The sequence below is a fragment of the Nomascus leucogenys genome, chromosome X (genome assembly GCF_006542625.1).
Source record: "Nomascus leucogenys isolate Asia chromosome X, Asia_NLE_v1, whole genome shotgun sequence".
NCBI lineage: Eukaryota > Metazoa > Chordata > Mammalia > Primates > Hylobatidae > Nomascus > Nomascus leucogenys.
The window spans coordinates 49,773,476-49,794,648 of NC_044406.1; the positions used below are offsets into that span (position 1 = coordinate 49,773,476).

Genomic DNA, 21,173 nt, shown 5'->3' on the forward strand with positions numbered 1-21,173 from the left:
AATTACCTAGTATCTTAACAAATCAATGGCATGAACATTGGGGAAAAAAAAAAAAAAGCATAAGGAAGGGGATCTGTTACAGAGTAAGAGACACTCACAAGACATAGTCATCAAATGCAATGTACAGACCTTGGATCCTGTCTAGAACCAACCAACCATAATAAGACCTTTCTTCTTTTTTTAGTCTGTTCTACTCCTTCAAGTTGTTGGTAGAGAAAAGACATTTTTGAGACAATCAAGGAAAACTGAATGTGGACTGAGTATTAGATGATAATAAAGAAGTATTGCTCATTTTGTTGGACTTAATAATGATATTATGGTTATTTTTAAGTCCTGTGTTAGAAATACTGAACTATTAACAGGTTAAATTACATTTATGTTAAAATACTTCTGGGGAAAAAAAGTAAACAGTTGGGGATAGATGAAGCAAAAATGAAAGAATGTCCTTGTTTTTGGGTTTTTCATTTGTTTGTTTTTGTTTTATTTTTGCTTGGAGACGGGCAAGTTGCCCATACATCCCAGCGGGCCAGGGGAGGAGCTGAAAGAATGTCAGTAATTGCCAAAGCTGGGTGATAGATACATGGAAGTTTATTAATCTGTTTTCTCCACTTGTAAATGTTAAAAAGGGGCATCCTCAACTTCACACTTTCTTCTACATCCCATTTCTCCATTTTTACTACAGTAAGACTGTGAAAGATATCTGTATTTACTGTCACTAAATCATCTCCTCCCATTCTCTCCTGAACCTGGTCCAATGGGGATTTTTGCCTCCATCGTGCCACCAAAACCACTCTTATCAAGGTCACCAGTAACTTCCAAATTGCCAGATCTAATGGTCAGTTCTCAGTTCTCATTTTAAATGACCTTTGTAACATTGATCACTACTAATCATTCCTCCTTGAAAAAGTTTCTTCACTTGACTTCAGGATACCAAACTGATTTTCCTCCTGCTTCACTGTCTAGACCTTGTTTTCTTTGCTAGATTTTTTCATCTTCTGACTTCAGATATTGGCGTGCACCAGGACTCAATCCTCTGACTCTTCTCTATGACTTCCTAAGCAATTTCATTCATTACCTTGGCTGTAAATATCATCTGTGTACCATTGATTCCTAAATTTACACCTCTAATCCCAGCTTCCCCTTAATGTCATCTTATAAAATCTCACACTCAATATGTATGAAACCAAATTCTTTTTTTTTTTTTTTTTTCATTTTTCTATAAAATAGAGATGGGGTTTTGCCATGTTGCCCAGGCTGTTCTGAAACTCCTGGGCTCAAGCAATCTTCCCGCCTTGGCTCCCCAAAGTGCTAGGATTACAGGTGTGAGCCACCGCACCCAGCCTGAAACCAAATTCTTTATCCACCTTACAAACTCCTCCCTCAGTGTTCCCCGTTTCAGTAAATGGCATCTTCATTTTCACTCAGTTGCTCAGACCAGAAACCTAATTGTTATAATTGACTTGTGTCTTTCTCTAACGCTCATATCCGGTAGCAATTCCTGTCAGCTTTACCTTTAGAACATAAACTGAATTTGACTACTTCTCATCATCTCTGCTTCTGTCACTCTAGTCTAGTCCAAGTCACCATCTTCTCTTGCCTGGGCAACTGCAGTAGCCTCTTAATTGGTCTCCTTTTTCCCTATTTCTTCACAATCTCACACAGCAGCCAGAGTGATCCTTTTAAAACCTAAAACTGATGATAGTACTCCCCTGTTCAAAACTTTATGGTGATTTCCCATCTCACTCAACATAAAACCCAGAGTTCGGACAGCAGGCCAGAGCCCAGGCCCGGCCCAGCGGCGCCCGCCAGGTAGACTCGGGCGAGGCCGCATGCCGGCGCGAGGGGAGCCCACTGCGGGAACATCCAGTCATGGATAAAAATGAGCTGGTTCAGAAGGCCAAACTGGCCGAGCAGGCTGAGCGATATGATGACATGGCAGCCTGCATGAAGTCTGTAACTGAGCAAGGAGCTGAATTATCCAATGAGGAGAGGAATCTTCTCTCAGTTGCTTATAAAAATGTTGTAGGAGCCCGTAGGTCATCTTGGAGGGTCGTCTCAAGTATTGAACAAAAGACGGAAGGTGCTGAGAAAAAACAGCAGATGGCTCTAGAATACAGAGAGAAAACTGAGACGGAGCTAAGAGATATCTGCAATGATGTACTGTCTCTTTTGGAAAAGTTCTTGATCCCCAATGCTTCACAAGCAGAGAGCAAAGTCTTCTATTTGAAAATGAAAGGAGATTACTACCGTTACATGGCTGAGGTTGCCGCTGGTGATGACAAGAAAGGGATTGTGGATCAGTCACAATAAGCATACCAAGAAGCTTTTGAAATCAGCAAAAAGGAAATGCAACCAACACATCCTATCAGACTGGGCCTGGCCCTTAACTTCTCTGTGTTCTATTATGAGATTCTGAACTCCCCAGAGAAAGCCTGCTCTCTTGCAAAGACAGCTTTTGATGAAGCCATTGCTAAACTTGATACATTAAGCAAAGAGTCATACAAAGACAGCACGCTAATAATGCAATTACTGAGAGACAACTTGACATTGTGGACATCAGATACCCAAGGAGACGAAGCTGAAGCAGGAGAAGGACGGAAAAATTAACCGGCCTTCCAACTTTTGTGTGCCTCATTCTAAAATTTACACAGTAGACCATTTGTTATCCATGCTGTCCCACAAATAGTTTTTTGTTTACGATTTATGACAGGTTTATGTTACTTCTATTTGAATTTCTATATTTCCCATGTGGTTTTTATGTTTAATATTAGGGGAGTAGAGCCAGTTAACATTTAGGGAGTTATTTGTTTTCATCTTGAGGTGGCCAATATGGGGATGTGGAATTGTTATACAAGTTATAAATGTTTGGCATAGTACTTTTGGTACATTGTGGCTTCACAAGGGCCAGTGTAAAACTGCTTCCATGTCTCAGCAAAGAAAACTGCCTACATATTGGTTTGTCCTGGTGGGGAATAAAAGGGATCATTGGTTCCAGTCACAGGTGTAGTAATTGTGGGTACTTTAAGGTTTGGAGCACTTACAAGGCTGTGGTAGAAACATACCCCATGGATACCACATATTAAACCATGTATATCTGTGGAATACTCAATCTCAATGTGCACACCTTTGACTACAACTGCAGATGTGTTCCTTTAGACAAAGTTGTGACCCATTTTACTCTCGATAAGGGCAGAAACGGTTCACATTCCATTATTTGTAAAGTTACCTGCTGTTAGCTTTCATTATTTTTGCTACACTCATTTTATTTGTATCTAAATGTTTCAGGCAACCTAAGAACAAATGTAAAAGTAAAGATGCAGGAAAAATGAATTGCTTGGTATTCATTACTTCATGTATATCAAGCACAGCAGTAAAACAAAAACCCATGTATTTAACTTTTTTTTTTTAGGTTTTTTGCTTTTGTGATTTTTTTTTTGATACTTAGCTAGCATGCATGTGCTGTAAAAATAGTTAACAGGGAAATAACTTGAGATGATGGCAAGCTTTGTTTAATGTCTTATGAAATTTTCATGAACAATCCAAGCATAATTGTTAAGAACACGTGTATTAAATTCATGTAAGTGGAATAAAAGTTTTATGAATGGACTTTTCAACTACTTTCTCTACAGCTTTTCATGTAAATTAGTCTTTTGGTTCTGAAACTTCTCTAAAGGAAATTGTACATTTTTTGAAATTTATTCCTTATTCCCTCTTGGCAGCTAATGGGCTTTTACCAAGTTTAAACACAAAATTTATCGTAACAACAAAAATACTGCTAATATAACTACTGTTTCCATGTCCCATGATCCCCTCTCTTCCTCCCCACCCTGAAAAAAATGAGTTCCCATTTTTTCTGGGAGAGGGGGAGATTGATTAGAAAAAAATGTAATATGTTCCATTTAAAATTTTGGCATATGGCATTTTCTAACTTAGGAAGCCACAATGTTCTTGGCCCGTCATGACATTGGGTAGCATTAACTATAAGTTTTGTGCTTCCAAATCACTTTTTGGTTTTTAAGAATTTCTTGATACTCTTATAGCCTGCCTTCAATTTTGATCCTTTATTCTATTTGTCAGGTGCACAAGATTACCTTCCTTTTTTAGCCTTCCGTCTTGTCACCAGCCATTCCTACTTGGTGGCCATGTACTTAGAAAAAGGCCGCATGATCTTTCTGGCTCCACTCAGTGTCTAAGGCACCCTGCTTCCTTTGCTTGCATCCCACAGACTATTTCCCTCATCCTATTTACTGCAGCAAATCTCTTCTTAGTTGATGAGATTGTGTTTATCTCCCTTTAAAACCCTACCTATCCTGAATGGTTTGTCATTGTCTGCCTTTAAAATCCTTCCTCTTTCTTCCTCCTCTATTCTCTAAATAATGATGGGGCTAAGTTATACCCAAAGCTCACTTTACAAAATATTTCCTCAGTACTTTGCTGAAAACACCAAACAAAAATGCCATTTTAAAAGAGGTGTTTTTTTCTTTTAGAATGTAAGCTCCTCAAGAGCAAGGACAATGTTTTCTGTATGTTCTGCTGTGCCTAGTACACTGTAAATGCTCAATAAATATTGATGACGGGAGGCAAAAAAAAAAAAAAAAACAAAAAAACCCAGAGTTCTCACCCCAGTTTCAAGGCCCTACACCTTTGATCATCCCTCAGATCACATTTCCCACCACTCTGCCCCTTGCTCTCATGCCTTTCCAGACACACTGGCTTCCTTCTTCTTCTCCAAACGACCCTCCTTATTCCTGTGGGCCTTTGTATTGGCTGTTCTTCTCACCTGGAACTTGCTTCCATGTGGCTTGCTTTTTCACTTCGTTCTGGTCTCTGTTCAGATATTACCCATTAGAGAGGCCTTCTCTGACCCCAACTACAATAGCAGTTCCCTAGTCCCCATCCCCATAACACCTCCTTACCAGCTTAATTTTACTTCCTAACAAGTAATACTACCTGGCTTTACATTCTGTTAATTTGCATTTATGGCTCTATTTGCTTTCTTAAATTCAACTCTTTAGGCCAGGCACAGTGGCTCATGCCTGTAATCTGGGCACTTTGGGAGGCCAAGGTGAGAGGATCACTTGAGACCAGGAGTTCAAGACCAGCCTGGGCAACATATCAAGACCCCCATCTCTTTTTAAACATAAATTAATTTAACTTAATTAAGTTCACATTTTATAACTTGTCTTAAGGATTTGAGAATGACTGAATCTACACAGAGGAGAATTATATAGATTCCCTTGTAACATTAACTTAAGCATAAACATCATCAACATACTGTTAAGGGTATACAGAACTTTGGAGTTCTGATTTCAGCTTCTACTCCTTCCTAAGGTTATAACAGTTACACAGGCACGGCCAGAAGACCCTGTTGGAGTCTAGTTTGCATTTTTTTCTTCTGTATCATGTTCATTCTTTTCTAGGCTTGCTCACTTGCTGTCCCATACTAGAATCATGCTAGGGGTATTGCCATCTTAGTCTGTTGTCATTGTTCTCTCTTTGAACCAGCAGAAAGTTCTAACTAACGGCAGTCTATCAGTTGATTTCGGTAGAGGTTTGCCTGCTCTCCCATATAGACTCTTCTTGCTACTTTGTGTCATGCTGTGGTTTGCTCACTGTTCATTTCTACACTTGCCTTCCTTCTTTCTCTGGCTCTCACATACACACTCATATTTCCTGGCTCATCTCTGTTTGTGCTAGACTATTGTAAAAGTCTTTAAACTTCTTTGGACAGAAAGAATAACTTCCAAAGTAGAATCCTGATGCTCCCATTGGGCAGAGTAAGGATTCCTCCCACCTGTGTGTCATCATCAAACACAGGTGTACCAGCTCAGTATGATTGCACACTTTTTTTATACGTATTATGTTGGCTAAAACTGAACAAAAACTGTGTCCTTTTATGAATGAGAAAATATAGGAGAGAATTTTTAAAAACCTTTTGTCTTCCATGACTAGAGAGACTTGCCTTTTTTACTAGCCCCTGTTTTGAGAGCCGGTCAGATGTAGTTTTAGTCATACTGGGGAGGACAGTGTTTGAGCAGAGACCAGAGCTCCCCATTATGAAATTCTTTCCTGACACCAGCCCCAACTAGGTCCCAGTAAGAAATAGATGCAGAGGACAACATCCTACAAAGGAAACCCTCATTGTTATCACAAAGCATATGATATAAATAAGCCCTGGTCAAGCACGATACCCCTTGGGGAGAGGATGTCTTTGCCCTGGACTAGGAATCCGGCAAGTGGTTTTCTTTCCCCTTCTCCTTTTTCACCTCCCACCCCCAAAGGGAGGAAAAGCAGATCCAGAGAAGACATGCCCAGGAAGAGCACTGAAGTCCCTGGGAACAAGGCTTAATTAAAATCATTAAATCTGACCCATCCATGTAGTACTCCTTGGCTTAAGGGTGGAATGAATAAAGCAAAGAAAAGAGGACTGGGCAGGGTGGAGAAAGAAAGGGCCGTGACTATCCCCTAACAACCAGGATACGATGGCTCTGTAGGTAAAATCAGAGGTTTCAAGAAACATTTTGAAAGAAGTGTAAAATATATTTTTTCTTAAAGAAATCTAGACTGTCACTCAAAGGTAGACAATATTGCATAGTAAGGCAAAAAAAAATGTATCTGTGTTTCTCGAACATCCATGCTTCCTTAGTAATTTTTAGCACTGTACTCTAACCTTACAAGCAAATAATACCTAAAGAACATTGGATGGAACAGGTATGTATTTGCAGAAATCAGCCAGGCGTGAGAATATGACAAATAATTCAAGCATCCAAAATAATTTAGAAGTTTTTAATGTGTTTCTCTATTATCATGTTATCTAATTTTATGTAAACTGAATTGTTCATCTTCAATTAATCCTTATCTTCGGGTTTGTTTTTTGTTTGTTTTTCTTTTCAGCCCCACTGTGTTCTCCTTGCCTCAAAAGAAAACTCGGCCCCTGTTAAACTTGGAGGCTTTGGGGTAGCTATTCAATTAGGGGAGTCTGGACTTGTAGCTGGAGGTAAGACTGCTTTAAAAAAATTTTTTTCTTCAAAACCTGGCCACTTGCGACTGGTATAAAACTTTCAAGCTACATATTAGCCCAACCTCAGTGTTTCATACCTCATTCCACCCCACCCCAACCCCCAAAAAGCATCATCAGATAGTTTTTAATTTAATAACTCTGTAGTCATAACTAGAATTTTAGTCCCTTAAGAATAGACTCTTTTTTCTCTTTGTACCTCCAGTACTTAAGAGACTGTAAGAGATTAAAACAGTGTTCAAAGAAAATAAGTTTGAGGCATAGTGCCTTTTAAAGTTGAACTGGCCAAATGAAGTCAAATCTCAAATGTGTAGATTAGCCACTTGCTGGTTTACACTGATGGCTAATTTTTAATTTCATACTGTTTTCCTTTTTCCATTTGTCAAAGAATCCTGCTCAAGCCATCAGTCTGTATATTAGCAAAGAATAAGCAGATGTGAATGCAGGCTGATTTTATTATTAGCCAAAGCAAAACATAATTTTTAAATTCCCATGCCAGAATAAAAAGAAAAAAGTTACAAATTATATAATCTTGCACAGCACATTTCATATAACTCAATTCCTTATAGCTAGAACATCAAGCAGTAACAACATAGACCATCTTCAGAAAAATGAGCCATAGGCCACAGTTGTAATTTTTTTTTTTTTCAAACAATGTCTTGCTCTGTCACCCAGGCTGGAGAGCACAGTGGCACGATCATGGCACACTGCACTGCACCCTTGACCTTCCAGGCTCAAGTGATCCTCCCACCTCAACCTCCCGAGTAGCTAGGATCATAGGCGTGTGCCACCATACCTGGCAAACTTTTTTTATTTTTAGTAGAGGCAAAGTCTCACTACATTGCCCAGGCTGGTCTCAAACTCCTGGGCCTAAGCAGTCCTCCTGCCTCAGCCTCCCAAAGTCCTGGGATTACAGGTGTAAGCCACTGCACCCAGCCCATAGTTGTATTCTTTAAATAATTTTTTCACCACATTGCCCTCTAAAATTAAATTACATTCAAATTTTCTTTTAGTTTCACATTCTTTTCCAGTTAATCATTTCCAATAATATGCAAAACTGCAAGCTGAGTATAGTTTCAAAGAATGCTCATTTTTTCCCCTAATTTAAAACTTTCTGTTAGTGATTGGAAGACTGACCAAAGGGTCAGGTAGTAAAGCACAGTTTAATCATAGAATCTCAGGACTCCAAAGGGCCTTAACTTCTCCAGTCTTGTAACTAATGATTGAATTCTTCGATAATATTCCCAAGAAAAGATTGAGTTCTGGTATTAAACCTCAGAGAGCAAAGTAGTCACTACATCCCAGGACAGTTCATTTCATTTTTGGACAACTCCTTAAGTATTAAAAAGCTCATCTTTGCATCTTTCTGTAACTTCTACCCAGTCATCCTAATCCTGACTTTTGAAACCACTCTGAACAATTTTCATCCTTCCGTATGATAACCGTTCATCTGTTTGTAGACAACTACCATGTCCCTCTAGGTCTTATCCAAGTTAACTTCCCTAGGGTGATTTGGCAATTCTTCGTATAAACTAGTTCAAAATCTCTTCAGTATCTGCAAAGTACAGGGTCTGAACTGAACACTCTAACTACAGGTAGTACGGTACAGCCGATCCAGTGCACAGTAGCATTGGGCTATCACTTTTTTGTGTTCTGGGCCTTAAATTTCCCTTGGGTTCCCCAAATTGCATTAGCTTTTTGGACAACTACATAGCACTGATGTTTCATGTTGATCTTGTAATCAAGTGAAAATCCTAAATTATTTTTTAAACAAATGTCACTGTTAAGCTAACTCTCTCAGTTCTGGTACTTATACAGATCATTTCTATGTTAAGACTATGTAATTATAACAAATAATTTCTGACGATTATATTACCAAGGTTAATGGGATGAAATGAAATGAATTTATTTTGTATGTTATATACTGGCCATATATAATGACTTCGTTTCTGTTGCTCTGGATCTATATCCTGTTAGTATTTAGAACGTCATGGGCTTCGTATTTTATTGTACATCTTGATTGAGGGGGAAAAATAGGTGCATTATGTTTACCTGGACATTTTCTCCATATTAATCTTTTTCTAAAGTCCATGAACCTTTCACCTAAATTGTTTATTTTCAAAGCTAATTTTGAACTCCCCCCGCCCAGCCCGCCGCCAGTATGTCAGTATTCAAAATTTATTTTTCTCCATGCTTCTAGAATTAAAATACTTCCTGATGGTCAAAATATTGTCATTTCTTAGCACACCTTTTTTTGTATTCTTGAAATAACTTTGAATGTTACGTTTTAAAAAATAGAATATGAATAAGTAAGAGATAAATTATTTATCTTAGAAAAAGCTTTTCTGCTGTTTAAGGTACTTTTGAAATTTTGCTAATTAAGGTTGGGCACGGTGGCTCACACCTCTAATTCCAGCACTTTGGGAGGCTGAGGCGGGCAGATTGAGCCCAGGAGTTCAAGACTAGCCTGGGCAACATGGCGAAACCCCATTTCTCCAAAAAGATGCAAAAATTAGCCAGGCATGGTGACAAGAGCCTGTAGTCCCAGCTACACGGGAGGATCGCTTGAACCCGGGAGGCAGAGGCTGCAGTGAGCTGAGATCGCACCACTGCCCTCCAGCCTGAGCAACAGAGCAAGACCCTATCTCAAAAAAAAACAAAAGAAAGAAATTCCGTCAATCATTTAATTATTTATCAACTTTAAAGCAGAAAGCCATTTTCCTGTCAGTTTGAAATCCCAGTCCCTAGTCCTCCAAATAGAAAGGAATTCATTTCTTTATATGTTGCATATAGTAAAAATCATTTAAACATATTTACACACCCCCTACCTGAAACTCAGCTATTTAGGAAACTTACTTATCCAGAATACAACTAGAAACCGAGAAAATAACTATAATAGCAGCAAAATTATTCCTACCCTTAAAAATCCACTCATGCTCCTCACAATTGAGCATCTAAAGACACTCTCTAAGGCTGACTTGCTCCCACGTTTTAAAAAGTTGTATAGATTCGTGTTCCTTCATACCTTGCACATGCTATTCCTTCTAGTTGGAGTGCCTTTTGTCATTTTATCTATCTGGTTAACTCCTACTGTTCTGGAAGGCTGAGCCAACAATTTTCTCCTCTTTAAAGCAGGCTTACCTTCACCATCCCGAGTTGGATAGCCCTATTCCTTCTCTTCTATATTCCCATAACTATCTGGGCTACATACCTCCATGTAGCATTGAATGCAGGGACTTAAATCAAAGACTGTGATTTGTAAGCATAAGGGGGACCATGGCTGAGGGTATCTAGGACCTAGCAAGCACTTAGGAAATTGCTATAAAATGAAATAATCTGGTTGCTAGTCAGGTTCTAGTTAATAGCATATTATAAAAGCAACAAATTAGGAGAACGCAGAACTAAACCATAGTGAGAGAAAAGAAATAAAAGCCTGACAAAAATATATATGGTATATACTGAGCAGACTCCAAAACTTGGAAAGCACAACAGCCTTTTAATATGAAAGAAATCAACTCTTGCATACCTCTGAAGTTCCTGAGGGTGCTTTCTGTTCTATAGCCTAGGTCTTTAATCAGTATCTACAATGACGACTCTGAGTCATCAAGAAAAGATTAAATTATGAGCAGCCTTCTGTGTAAAAGAAGTCAGGAAATTGTAGAAAGCCATACAAAATTATTTAACTAAGGTGGGCACTGTGACTCACACCTGTAATCCCAGCTACTTGAGAGGCCAAGGCAGAAGGATCGCTTGAGCCCAGGAGTTTGAGACTAGCCTGGGGAAAATAGTGAGACTCTGCAAAAAAATTAGTAAAGTAAAAAGGATTGTGCGCATAAAGATTCAAATCACAATGTATTTAAAAATGTAGCTATTCAGAACAATTCTCCCCCTGAGATTCTGGTAGGAAGGTTTTATTGTATTATCAAAATATATAATATTTAAATATTTGTCCAAAATATCTCAAACAGCCATTTAATTTAGTTTGCTAATTTGTTTCCTTTTCTTAAAATTTTGTGGTCTAAGTCCTAAAAGTCAAGAAGAAGTACCAGCAAAAACAAGGATTTTTAGGAAGTTGGTGTATATTAAAGATTAACTCCAGTCCTTTTTACCTTCTACTGATTTACATGAAATAAAAGAGCATTCCTCTACATTCTTTCTACCATGGTTTTTCTCCTATCACCTATGAGCAAATTATTGAACCAAACAACAGGCATCTTCCCGAAGATTGAACACTAATTCTCCAGAATTGGGTAGTCTTCGTCTAGCTAAATGGAGAGAACCTTCTCAGGATGGCTGGGACTGGCCATGGTCGCTCTGATTATTCCCAGGTTAAGGCCCCCATTTTGGGTGACTTGGCCCAGGAAGTGGTAGGAGTCAAGTTGAGTTTCAAAGCATCATCCAAACTGTCAGTAGGTACCTAACTGGTACCCTGGTACCAGTTGAATGATACTGGTTTCCCCTACTCCTGCTAGCTCCTGTCCATCAGAACAAAGCTAATTCTCCAGTGGCCTCTCCGTGTCCGGGCTATTAATGAAGTGTGGAAGGCTTAGTTCCCATCCCTTCAGCTTCTTCATGTTACTTGAGGAACCAAAATGGGGCAATACAGAAATAAAAGTATTTCTCTAGCCAGGTCCTTCTAGCCAATAGTTTTCACTGATCTATCGTACATTTTAAATGAAAATATTTTCACTACTGGAACCCTGAACTTAATCTTTTCTATTATGGGGGGAGGAAGGGAAACCATATGATCTGCAGCAAAGTTACATCCTGATACACAAGCTAAGAGCTCTTTTATCTTTCTGCATCCCAACTGAGTTTGATAATCATGAACAGAACTTGATATATTCTCTCTAGCTGAACCAGAAGATCTCTAAGGTCTTTTAAAACCACAGTTCTGAGTTCTAGATAAAGTATTGCACAATCTTCAAACTAAAAATTATCTTGAACTCAGTATGATGAAAGAGAGAGACAGAGGGAGGAAGGGAGGTGGCTGGGCTTGCATATATCTAGAAGAGCTGCCAAGTCTAGTGGGCAGTGCCCCCATCCCACAGTGATCTTCCTACAGGGTACAAGCCTTTCATTCCACAATAGAAGACTTCTTTTGGGATACTGAGTTAAAAATAGTTATGAATGTGCAAACAGCTGATATCAGATTCCTTACAGAAAGCTAATTTTTGATAGAGAAACAAAAGAAAACTCTTTAAAGAAGATGAAAGTCAAAGAGGATTGAATGGGAGGAGCTTCATAATTTTGCTTTTGTTTATGCCATATATTTGCTCTCATTCTCTTCATATGTTAATGTTAGGAGGAAGCTAAAAACTCCTACCATAACAAAATATTACTAGCTATTGTTAATTGCTGTAATTAACCCATAAAATCAACTGAACAGGATTTCAGAGTCAAATTCATATTTCAAAGAACAGTTCTCAGCATTTGGTTTCATTGGGGAATTTCCATTTGGCAGTCAAGTCATCTTTTTTCCACCGATTTTTTTCTCATGCCTTCCTGCCACCTCCTCTCCTTTCCCCTGCCTCTGCCCAGGGCAGGCCTCCCAACTCTTTCCTGGACAGCTACAGGCTCTGCCTGTTGACTCTTTCACCTGCCTCTGCTCTATATATTTGGTGACTTTCAACCATGTGAAAATTAGAAAATTTAAACTTCTTCATGAGGTAAGAACCACATAAATACCTACTGTGTAGCATGCAGAATTCAATAGGGAGTGCCAATGTACAAGACAGAATACCTATTCTGGGCTCAATATTTTCAGGAAGCAATTAGATAAGTAATTTTTTTCACCTGTGTGAACTTGATTTTATGGCGAGGGGGAGAAGTGGTGAGAGTATATGTATTGGTAAACTTTTTATTTGGATTGTTATTGTTCTATTATTTTTAGTTTTCAATTGAAAATCCCATTTTATGTAAACATTTTTCCTTAATGTTGTTTTAAATGTAGGACGTGTTGGAACACCTCATTTTATGGCACCAGAAGTGGTCAAAAGAGAGCCTTACGGAAAGCCTGTAGACGTCTGGGGATGCGGTGTGATCCTTTTTATCCTGCTCAGTGGTTGTTTGCCTTTTTACGGAACCAAGGAAAGATTGTTTGAAGGCATTATTAAAGGAAAATATAAGGTAATGCATCATGAACATTTTCTTTTTCCATTGAGATTAATTTATCCTGAAAAATGTTTTTTTGAAGTTACTGTCTGTCTTTGCCCACTAATTGACTACCAGGTAGTTACCCCATCAGAGAAAAGGTCTTTGCTTACATCATTGATCCAGTGGCCTTGGTAAGCAACATAGGCCTCAAGTAAATTTCTGAGTCATTGTCAGCTGAGCTATCACCCTGGTGAAGAAAACATTTATGACCCTTCTTTGTGTAATATGAGAAAGGGGCTTCATTTTTAAAGCCTTCGGCTTAATTTGTAAAGTTAAAATGGAATTTCATCCAGGTATAATTTTAGTCATTCTTTATCTTAATTTTAAATTTAGGCCAGCACAGCTGAAAACACTTGCCATTTACATTCCAGGATAAACTGAAATGCCAGGATGACAACTGCATTTCATGATACAATATAGAGGCATTTCGTGTGGCTTAAACATTCCTATTCTTCTTTGGCTATTAGGTGTTGGCAGCCTCATGTACTATCACAGACTTGTGATTAGTAAATCATTACTTTAACTAGTAAAAAATTGAAACTTCATTACTGACATTATGAATAGCTATATCACAAACACCTAAAGACTTCTCGGAAATAAGTAAGCTTAAGGTTGATTTCACTACCCCAGCTTTTAGACTCCTTTGCCCTGTCCCACAGGGTACAACTGACAGTGACTAGGAGGCTGGGCATGGGAAGCATGGGGGAGTGTGTGTCTGGATATCAGATTAAGGCTGTTTAAGTTGGGGAAATTCTTTTTCCTCTCATTATTACTGAAACTCATACTTTCTATTCAACCTCATCACTGTTTCATTTTCAGCCATGACTGACAACATAAAACCAAAAACATGTGTATGTAACACTGGACTCTAAAACTATGAGGCCTCTAAAGTTTTCTCTTCAATTCCTCAGTAATGTTAGAATTTTATATGGGACTTGGAAAAATAAAATTTAAAAAGAAGAAAAGTAAAGTGGTTCCAGAGTTACAGTCTTATCCTTTTAAGCCATAACTGAAGTTTATGGAGATGAGAATGGTATATACTTTTGTTGGTTTATTTACCTCACTCACCATCAGTTTATGAGTGCATATAAGTTTGTCTTTTGTTTTAGTTTAGGATATATACCAAAACTCTGTTAACAGAGAAAGATGTTTTAAGTGTAGCATTTTCTGCTCCTCCCAGAGTCAGTTGGCCACTGGGGAATAAAATCAATACTTATCAGGTAACTAAATGTCTCAGGAAACTGCTTGTAAGTAGTCATCCCTCTTCAATCCAGGGAACTTGTAAGTTGCTCTCAGGAATGCACAGCCAAATTCTGGTTGAATTTAGCCAAGTGAAATCACAGATACTAACATTTTAAAAGAAACATGATTAGTGATACATCAGCATAATAATAATACTAGCAATAATGATAGCTAACTCAGGCATAGCACATAGCATAGCATACTTTACATAAGTAAAGTGCTTAGAACAGTTTAATTCATTTAACCCTCACAGCAACTTGTGAGGTAGGTACCATATAATAATAATCCCCCACCTGCGTTTTTGAGTTATAGGCATTTGCTAATAATAGAATTCTTCCTTTGTGTTTGTTCAGTTGTTAACTTCCTAGTTTCCAAGGCAATCTGCTTCATTCCAACAGACTCTGGTATTTTATTTCGTCTATTTTTAAACATTGAATAGTTATTTTTGTTTCTTGGTAAAAAGACTTAGACTATTCACACACGTGCAAAAATTAAGTCACTTAAAAATTCCCTCTTCCTAGTATTATAGTAAGTCAGATGGATGGTGGCAGCTACATCATAATTTTTTTTGTACCTGGGGTTTGAAGCTTTGAGGTTAATAATTTATTTACTTTTTTACTTGGCTAACCTCATCTCTCCTTTATCTTCAGGACTTTCCTTAGAAAAGGCCTAGGTTTTCCCCTCCTTAGTTTGAAGTATAGACCCATCTCTACCATTTATGATGAATCTCGGCCTTTTTCTTTTAGTATACTGTGATATGATTCTGTCAGCATTTATTTTTCTATCTTTTATTATCAAAAATTTCAAACAAAAATAGTAGAGAGAATAGTATAATGAGCTCCCAGCTTCAATAACACAGACAATCTTGTTTTATCTGTATTCAACATATTATTACATTATTTTTTTTCTTTTTTTATTATTATTATACTTTAGGTTTTAGGGTACATGTGCACAATGTGCAGGTTTCTTACATATGTATCCATGTGCCATGTTAGTGTGCTGCACCCATTAACTCGTCATTTAGCATTAGGTATATCTCCTAATGCTGTCCCTCCCCCCTGCCCCCACCCCACAACAGTCCCCGGAGTGTGATGTTCCCCTTCCTGTGTCCATGTGCTCTCATTGTTCAATTCCCACCTATGAGTGAGAACATGCAGTGTTTGGTGTTTTGTCCTTGCAATAGTTTACTGAGAATGATGGTTTCCAGTTTCATCTATGTCCCTACAAAGGACATGAACTCATCATTTTTTATGGCTGCATAGTATTCCATGGTGTATATGTGCCACATTTTCTTAATCCAGTCTATCATTGTTGGACATTTGGGTTGGTTCCAAGTCTTTGTTATTGTGAATAGTGCCGCAATAAACATACGTGTGCATGTGTCTTTATAGCAGCATGATTTATGGTCCTTTGGGTATATACCCAGTAATGGGATGGCTGGGTCAAATGGTATTTCTAGTTCTAGATCCCTGAGGAATTGCCACACTGACTTCCACAATGGTTGAACTAGTTTACAGTCCCACCAACAGTATAAAAGTGTTCCTATTTCTCCACATCCTCTCCGGCACCTGTTGTTTCCTGACTTTTTAATGATGGCCATTCTAACTGGTGTGAGATGGTGTCTCATTGTGGTTTTGATTTGCATTTCTCTGCTGGCCAGTGATGATGAGCATTTTTTCATGTGTTTTTTGGCTGCATAAATGTCTTCTTTTGAGAAGTGTCTGTTCATGTCCTTTGCCCACTTTTTGATGGGGTTGTTTTTTTCTTGTAAATTTGTTTGAGTTCATCGTAGATTCTGGATATTAGCCCTTTGTCAGATGAGTAGGTTGCGAAAATTTTCTCCCATTTTTTGGGTTGCCTGTTCACTCTGATGGTAGTTTCTTTTGCCATGCAGAAGCTCTTTAGTTTAATTAGATCCCATTTGTCAATGTTGGCTTTTGTTGCCATTGCTTTTGGTGTTTTAGACATGAAGTCCTTGCCCATGCCTATGTCCTGAATGGTATTGCCTAGGTTTTCTTCTAGGGTTTTTATGGTTTTAGGTCTAACATGTAAGTCTTTAATCCATCTTGAATTAATTTTTGTATAAGGTGTAAGGAAGGGATCCAGTTTCAGCTTTCTACATATGGCTAGCCAGTTTTCCCAGCACCATTTATTAAATAGGGAATCCTTATCCCATTGCTTGTTTTTGTCAGGTTTGTCAAAGATCAGATAGTTGTAGATAGGTGGCATTATTTCTGAGGGCTCTGTTCTGTTCCATTGATCTATGTCTCTGTTTTGGTACCAGTACCATGCTGTTTTGGTTACTGTAGCCTTGTAGTATAGTTTGAAGTCAGGTAGCATGATGCCTCCAGCTTTGTTCTTTTGGCTTAGGATTGACTTGGTGATGCGGGCTCTTTTTTGGTTCCATATGAACTTTAAAGTAGTTTTTTCCAATTCTGTGAAGAAAGTCATTGGTAGCTTGATGGGGATGGCATTGAATCTATAAATTACCTTGGGCAGTATGGCCATTTTCACGATATTGATTCTTCCAACCCATGAGCACGGAATGTTCTTCCATTTGTTTGTATCCTCTTTTATTTCATTGAGCAGTGGTTTGTAGTTCTCCTTGAAGAGGTCCTTCACATCCCTTGTAAGTTGGATTCCTAGGTATTTTATTCTCTTTGAAGCAATTGTGAATGGGAGTTCACTCATGATTTGGCTCTCTGTCTGTTATTGGTGTACAAGAATGCTTGTGATTTTTGCACATTGATTTTGTATCCTGAGACTTTGCTGAAGTTGTTTATCAGCTTGAGATTTGGGCTGAGACAATGGGGTTTTCTAGATATACAATCATGTCATCTGCAAACAGGGACAGTTTGACTTCCTCTTTTCCTAATTGAATACCCTTTATTTCCTTCTCCTGCCTGATTGCCCTGGCCAGAACTTCCAACACTATGTTGAATAGGAGTGGTGAGAGAGAACATCCCTCTCTTGTGCCAGTTTTCAAAGGGAATGCTTCCAGTTTTTGCCCATTCAGTATGATATTGACTGTGGGTTTGTCATAGTTAGCTCTTATTATTTTGATATACATCCCATCAATACCTAATTTATTGAGAGTTTTTAGCATGAAGGGCTGTTGAATTTTGTCAAAGGCCTTTTCTGCATCTATTGAGACAATCATGTGGTTTTTGTCTTTGGTTCTGTTTATATGCTGGATTACATTTATTGATTTGCGTATGTTGAACCAGCCTTGCATCCCAGGGATGAAGCCCACTTGATCATGGTGGATAAGCTTTTTGATGTGCTGCTGGATTCGGTTTGCCAGTATTTTATTGAGGATTTTTGCATCAATGTTCATCAAGGATATTGGTCTGAAATTCTCTTTTTTGGTTGTGTCTCTGCTAGGCTTTGGTAGCAGGATGATGCTGGCCTCATAAAATGTGTTAGGGAGGATTCCCTCTTTTTCTATTGATTGGAATAGTTTCAGAAGGAATGGTACCAGTTCTTCCTTGTACCTCTGGTAGAATTCGGCTGTGAATCCATCAGGTCCTGGACTCTTTTTGGTTGGTAAGCTATTGATTATTGCCACAATTTCAGAGCTGTTATTGGTCTATTCAGGGATTCAACTTCTTCCTGGTTTAATCTTGGGAGGGTGTATTTGTCGAGAAATTTGTCCATTTCTTCTAGATTTTCTAGTTTATTTGCATAGAGGTGTTTGTAGTATTCTCTGATGGTAGTCTGTATTTCTGTGGGATCGGTGGTGATATCCCCTTTATCATTTTTTATTGCGTCTATTTGATTCTTCTCTCTTTTCTTCTTTATTAGTCTTGCTAGCGGTCTATCAATTTTGTTGATCTTTTCAAAAAATGAGCTGCATTCATTAATTTTTTGAAGAGTTTTTTGTGTCTCTATTTCCTTCAGTTCTGCTCTGATTTTAGTTATTTCTTGCCTTCTGCTAGCTTTTGAATGTGTTTGCTCTTGCTTTTCTAGTTCTTTTAATTGTGATGTTAGGGTGTCAATTTTGGATCTTTCCTGCTTTCTCTTGTGGGCATTTAGTGCTGTAAATTTCCCTCTACACACTGCTTTGAATGTGTCCCAGAGATTCTGGTATGTTGTGTCTTTATTCTCATTGGTTTCAAAGAACATCTTTATTTCTGCCTTCATTTCGTTATGTACCCAGTAGTCATTCAGGAGCAGGTTGTTCAGTTTCTGTGTAGTTGAGTGGTTTTGAGTGAGTTTCTTAATCCTGAGTTCTAGTTTGATTGCATTGTGGTCTGAGAGACAGTTTGTTATAATTTCTGTTCTTTTACATTTGCTGAGGAGAGCTTTACTTGCAACTATGTGGTCAATTTTGGAATAGGTGTGGTGTGGTGCTAAAAAAAATGTATATTCTGTTGATTTGGGGTGGAGAGTTCTGTAGATGTCTATTAGGTCCGCTTGGTGCAGAGCTGAGTTCAATTCCTGGGTATCCTTGTTAACTTTCTGTGTCGTTGATCTGTCTAATGTTGACATTGGGGTGTTAAAATCTCCCATTATTATTGTGTGGGAGTTTAAGTCTCTTTGTAGGTCACTCAGGACTTGCTTTATGAATCTGGGTGCTCCTGTATTGGGTGCATATATATTTAGGATAGTTAGCTCTTCTTGTTGAATTGATCCCTTTAGCATTATGTAATGGCCTTCTTTGTCTCTTTTGATCTTTGTTGGTTTAACGTCTATTTTATCAGAGACTAGGATTGCAACCCCTGCCTTTTTTTGTTTTCCATTTGCTTGGTAGATCTTCCTCCATCCCTTTATTTTGAGTCTACGTGTGTCTCTGCATGTGAGATGGGTTTCCTGAATACAGCACACTGATGGGTCTTGACTCCTTATCCAATTTGCCAGTCTGTGTCTTTTAATTGGAGCATTTAGCCCATTTACATTTAAAGTTAATATTGTTATGTGTGAATTTGATCCTGTCATTATGATGTTAGCTGTTTATTTTGCTCCTTAGTTGATGCAGTTTCTTCCTAGCCTCAATGGTCTTTACAATTTGGCATGTTTTTGCAGTGGCTGGTACTGGTTGTTCCTTCCATGTTTAGTGCTTCCTTCAGGAGCTCTTTTAGGGCAGGACTGGTGGTGACAAAATCTCTCAGCATTTGCTTGTCTGTAAAGTATTTTATTTCTCCTTCACTTATGAAGCTTAGTTTGGCTGGATATGAAATTCTGGGTTGAAAATTCTTTTCTTTAAGAATGTTGAATATCGGCCCCCACTCTCTTCTGGCTTGTAGAGTTTCTGCCGAGAGATCAGCTGTTAGTCTGTTGGGCTTCCCTTTGTGGGTAACCCAGCCTTCCTCTCTGGCCACCCTTAACATTTTTTCCTTCATTTCAACTTTGGTGAATCTGACAATTATGTGTCTTGGGATTGCTCTTCTCGAGGAGTATCTTTGTGCCATTCTCTGTATTTCCTGAATCTGAATGTTGGCCTGCCTTGCTAGATTGGGGAAGTTCTCCTGGATAATATCTTGCAGAGTGTTTTCCAACTTGGTTCCATTCTCCCCGTCACTTTCAGGTACACCAATCAGATGTAGGTTTGGTCTTCTCACATAGTCCCATATTTCTTGGAAGCTTTGTTCATTTCTTTTTATTCTTTTTTCTCTAAACTTCTCTTCTCGCTTCATTTCATTCATTTCCTCTTCCATCACTGATATCCTTTCTTCCAGTTGATTGCATTGGCTTCTGAGGCTTCTGTATTCTTCACGTAGTTCTCGAAACTTGGCTTTCAGCTCCATCAGCTCCTTTAAGCACTTCTCTGCATTGGTCATTTTAGTTATACATTCGTCTAATTTTTTTTCAAAGTTTTTAACTTCTTTGCCATTGGTTTGAATTTCCTCCTGTAGCTCGGAGTAGTTTGATCATCTGAAGCCTTCTCTCAACTCGTCAAAGTCATTCTCCGTCCAGCTTTGTTCCGTTGCTGGTGAGGAACTGCATTCCTTTGGAGGAGGAGAGGCGCTCTGCTTTTTAGAGTTTCCAGTTTTTCTGCTCTGTTTTCTCCCCATCTTTGTAGTTTTTTCTACTTTTGGTCTTTGATGATGGTGATGTACAGATGGGTTTTTGGTGTGGGTGTCCTGTTTGTTGGCTTTCCTTCTGACAGACAGGACCCTCAGCTGCAGGTCTGTTGGAGTTTGCTAGGGGTCCACTCCAGACCCTGTTTGCCTGGGTGTCAGCAGCAGTGGCTGCAGAACAGCGGATTTTCGTGAACCGCAAATTCAGCTGTCTGATCGTTCCTCTGGAAGTTTTGTCTCAGAGGAGTACCTGGCCGAGTGAGGTGTCAGTCTGTCCCTACTGGGGGGTGCCTCCCAATTAGGCTGCTTGGGGGTCAGGGACCCACTTTAGGAGGCAGTCCGCCCGTTCTCAGATCTCCAGCTGTGTGCTGGGAGAACCACTACTCTCTTCAAAGCTGTCAGACAGGGACATTTAAGTCAGCAGAGGTTACTGCTGACTTTTTGTTTGTCTGTGCCCTGCCCCCAGAGGTGGAGCCTACAAGAGGCAGGCAGGCCTCCTTGAGCTGTGGTGGGCTCCACCCAGTTCGAGCTTCCTGGCTGCTTTGTTTACCTAAGCAAGCCTGGGAAATGGTGGGCACCCCTCCCCCAGCCTTGCTGCTGCCTTGCAGTTTGATCTCAGACTGCTGTGCTAGCAATCAGCAGACTCCATGGGCGTAGGACCCTCTGAGCCAGTTGCGGGACACAATCTCCTGGTGTGCCGTTTTCCAAGCCCGTTGGAAAAGCACAGTATTAGGGTG

General features: G+C 39.0%; 1 protein-coding gene and 1 pseudogene across 12 annotated transcripts in view; both read left to right on the forward strand.

Annotated features, from left to right (window-relative positions):
- CASK (calcium/calmodulin dependent serine protein kinase) overlaps nucleotides 1-21,173 on the forward strand; it is a 429,188-nt gene that overhangs the window by 263,819 nt on the left and 144,196 nt on the right. For all 11 annotated transcript variants that reach the window (XM_030806416.1, XM_030806425.1, XM_030806420.1 and 8 more), the window contains exons 6-7: nucleotides 6,895-6,997; nucleotides 12,972-13,147. In XM_030806416.1, coding sequence (XP_030662276.1) covers nucleotides 6,895-6,997; nucleotides 12,972-13,147 — 279 coding nt within the window. The remainder of the gene's footprint in view (nucleotides 1-6,894; nucleotides 6,998-12,971; nucleotides 13,148-21,173) is intronic.
- LOC100588087 lies at nucleotides 1,794-4,607 on the forward strand (annotated as a pseudogene). The gene has a single exon (XR_004028653.1). The product of XR_004028653.1 is annotated as a 14-3-3 protein zeta/delta pseudogene (transcript).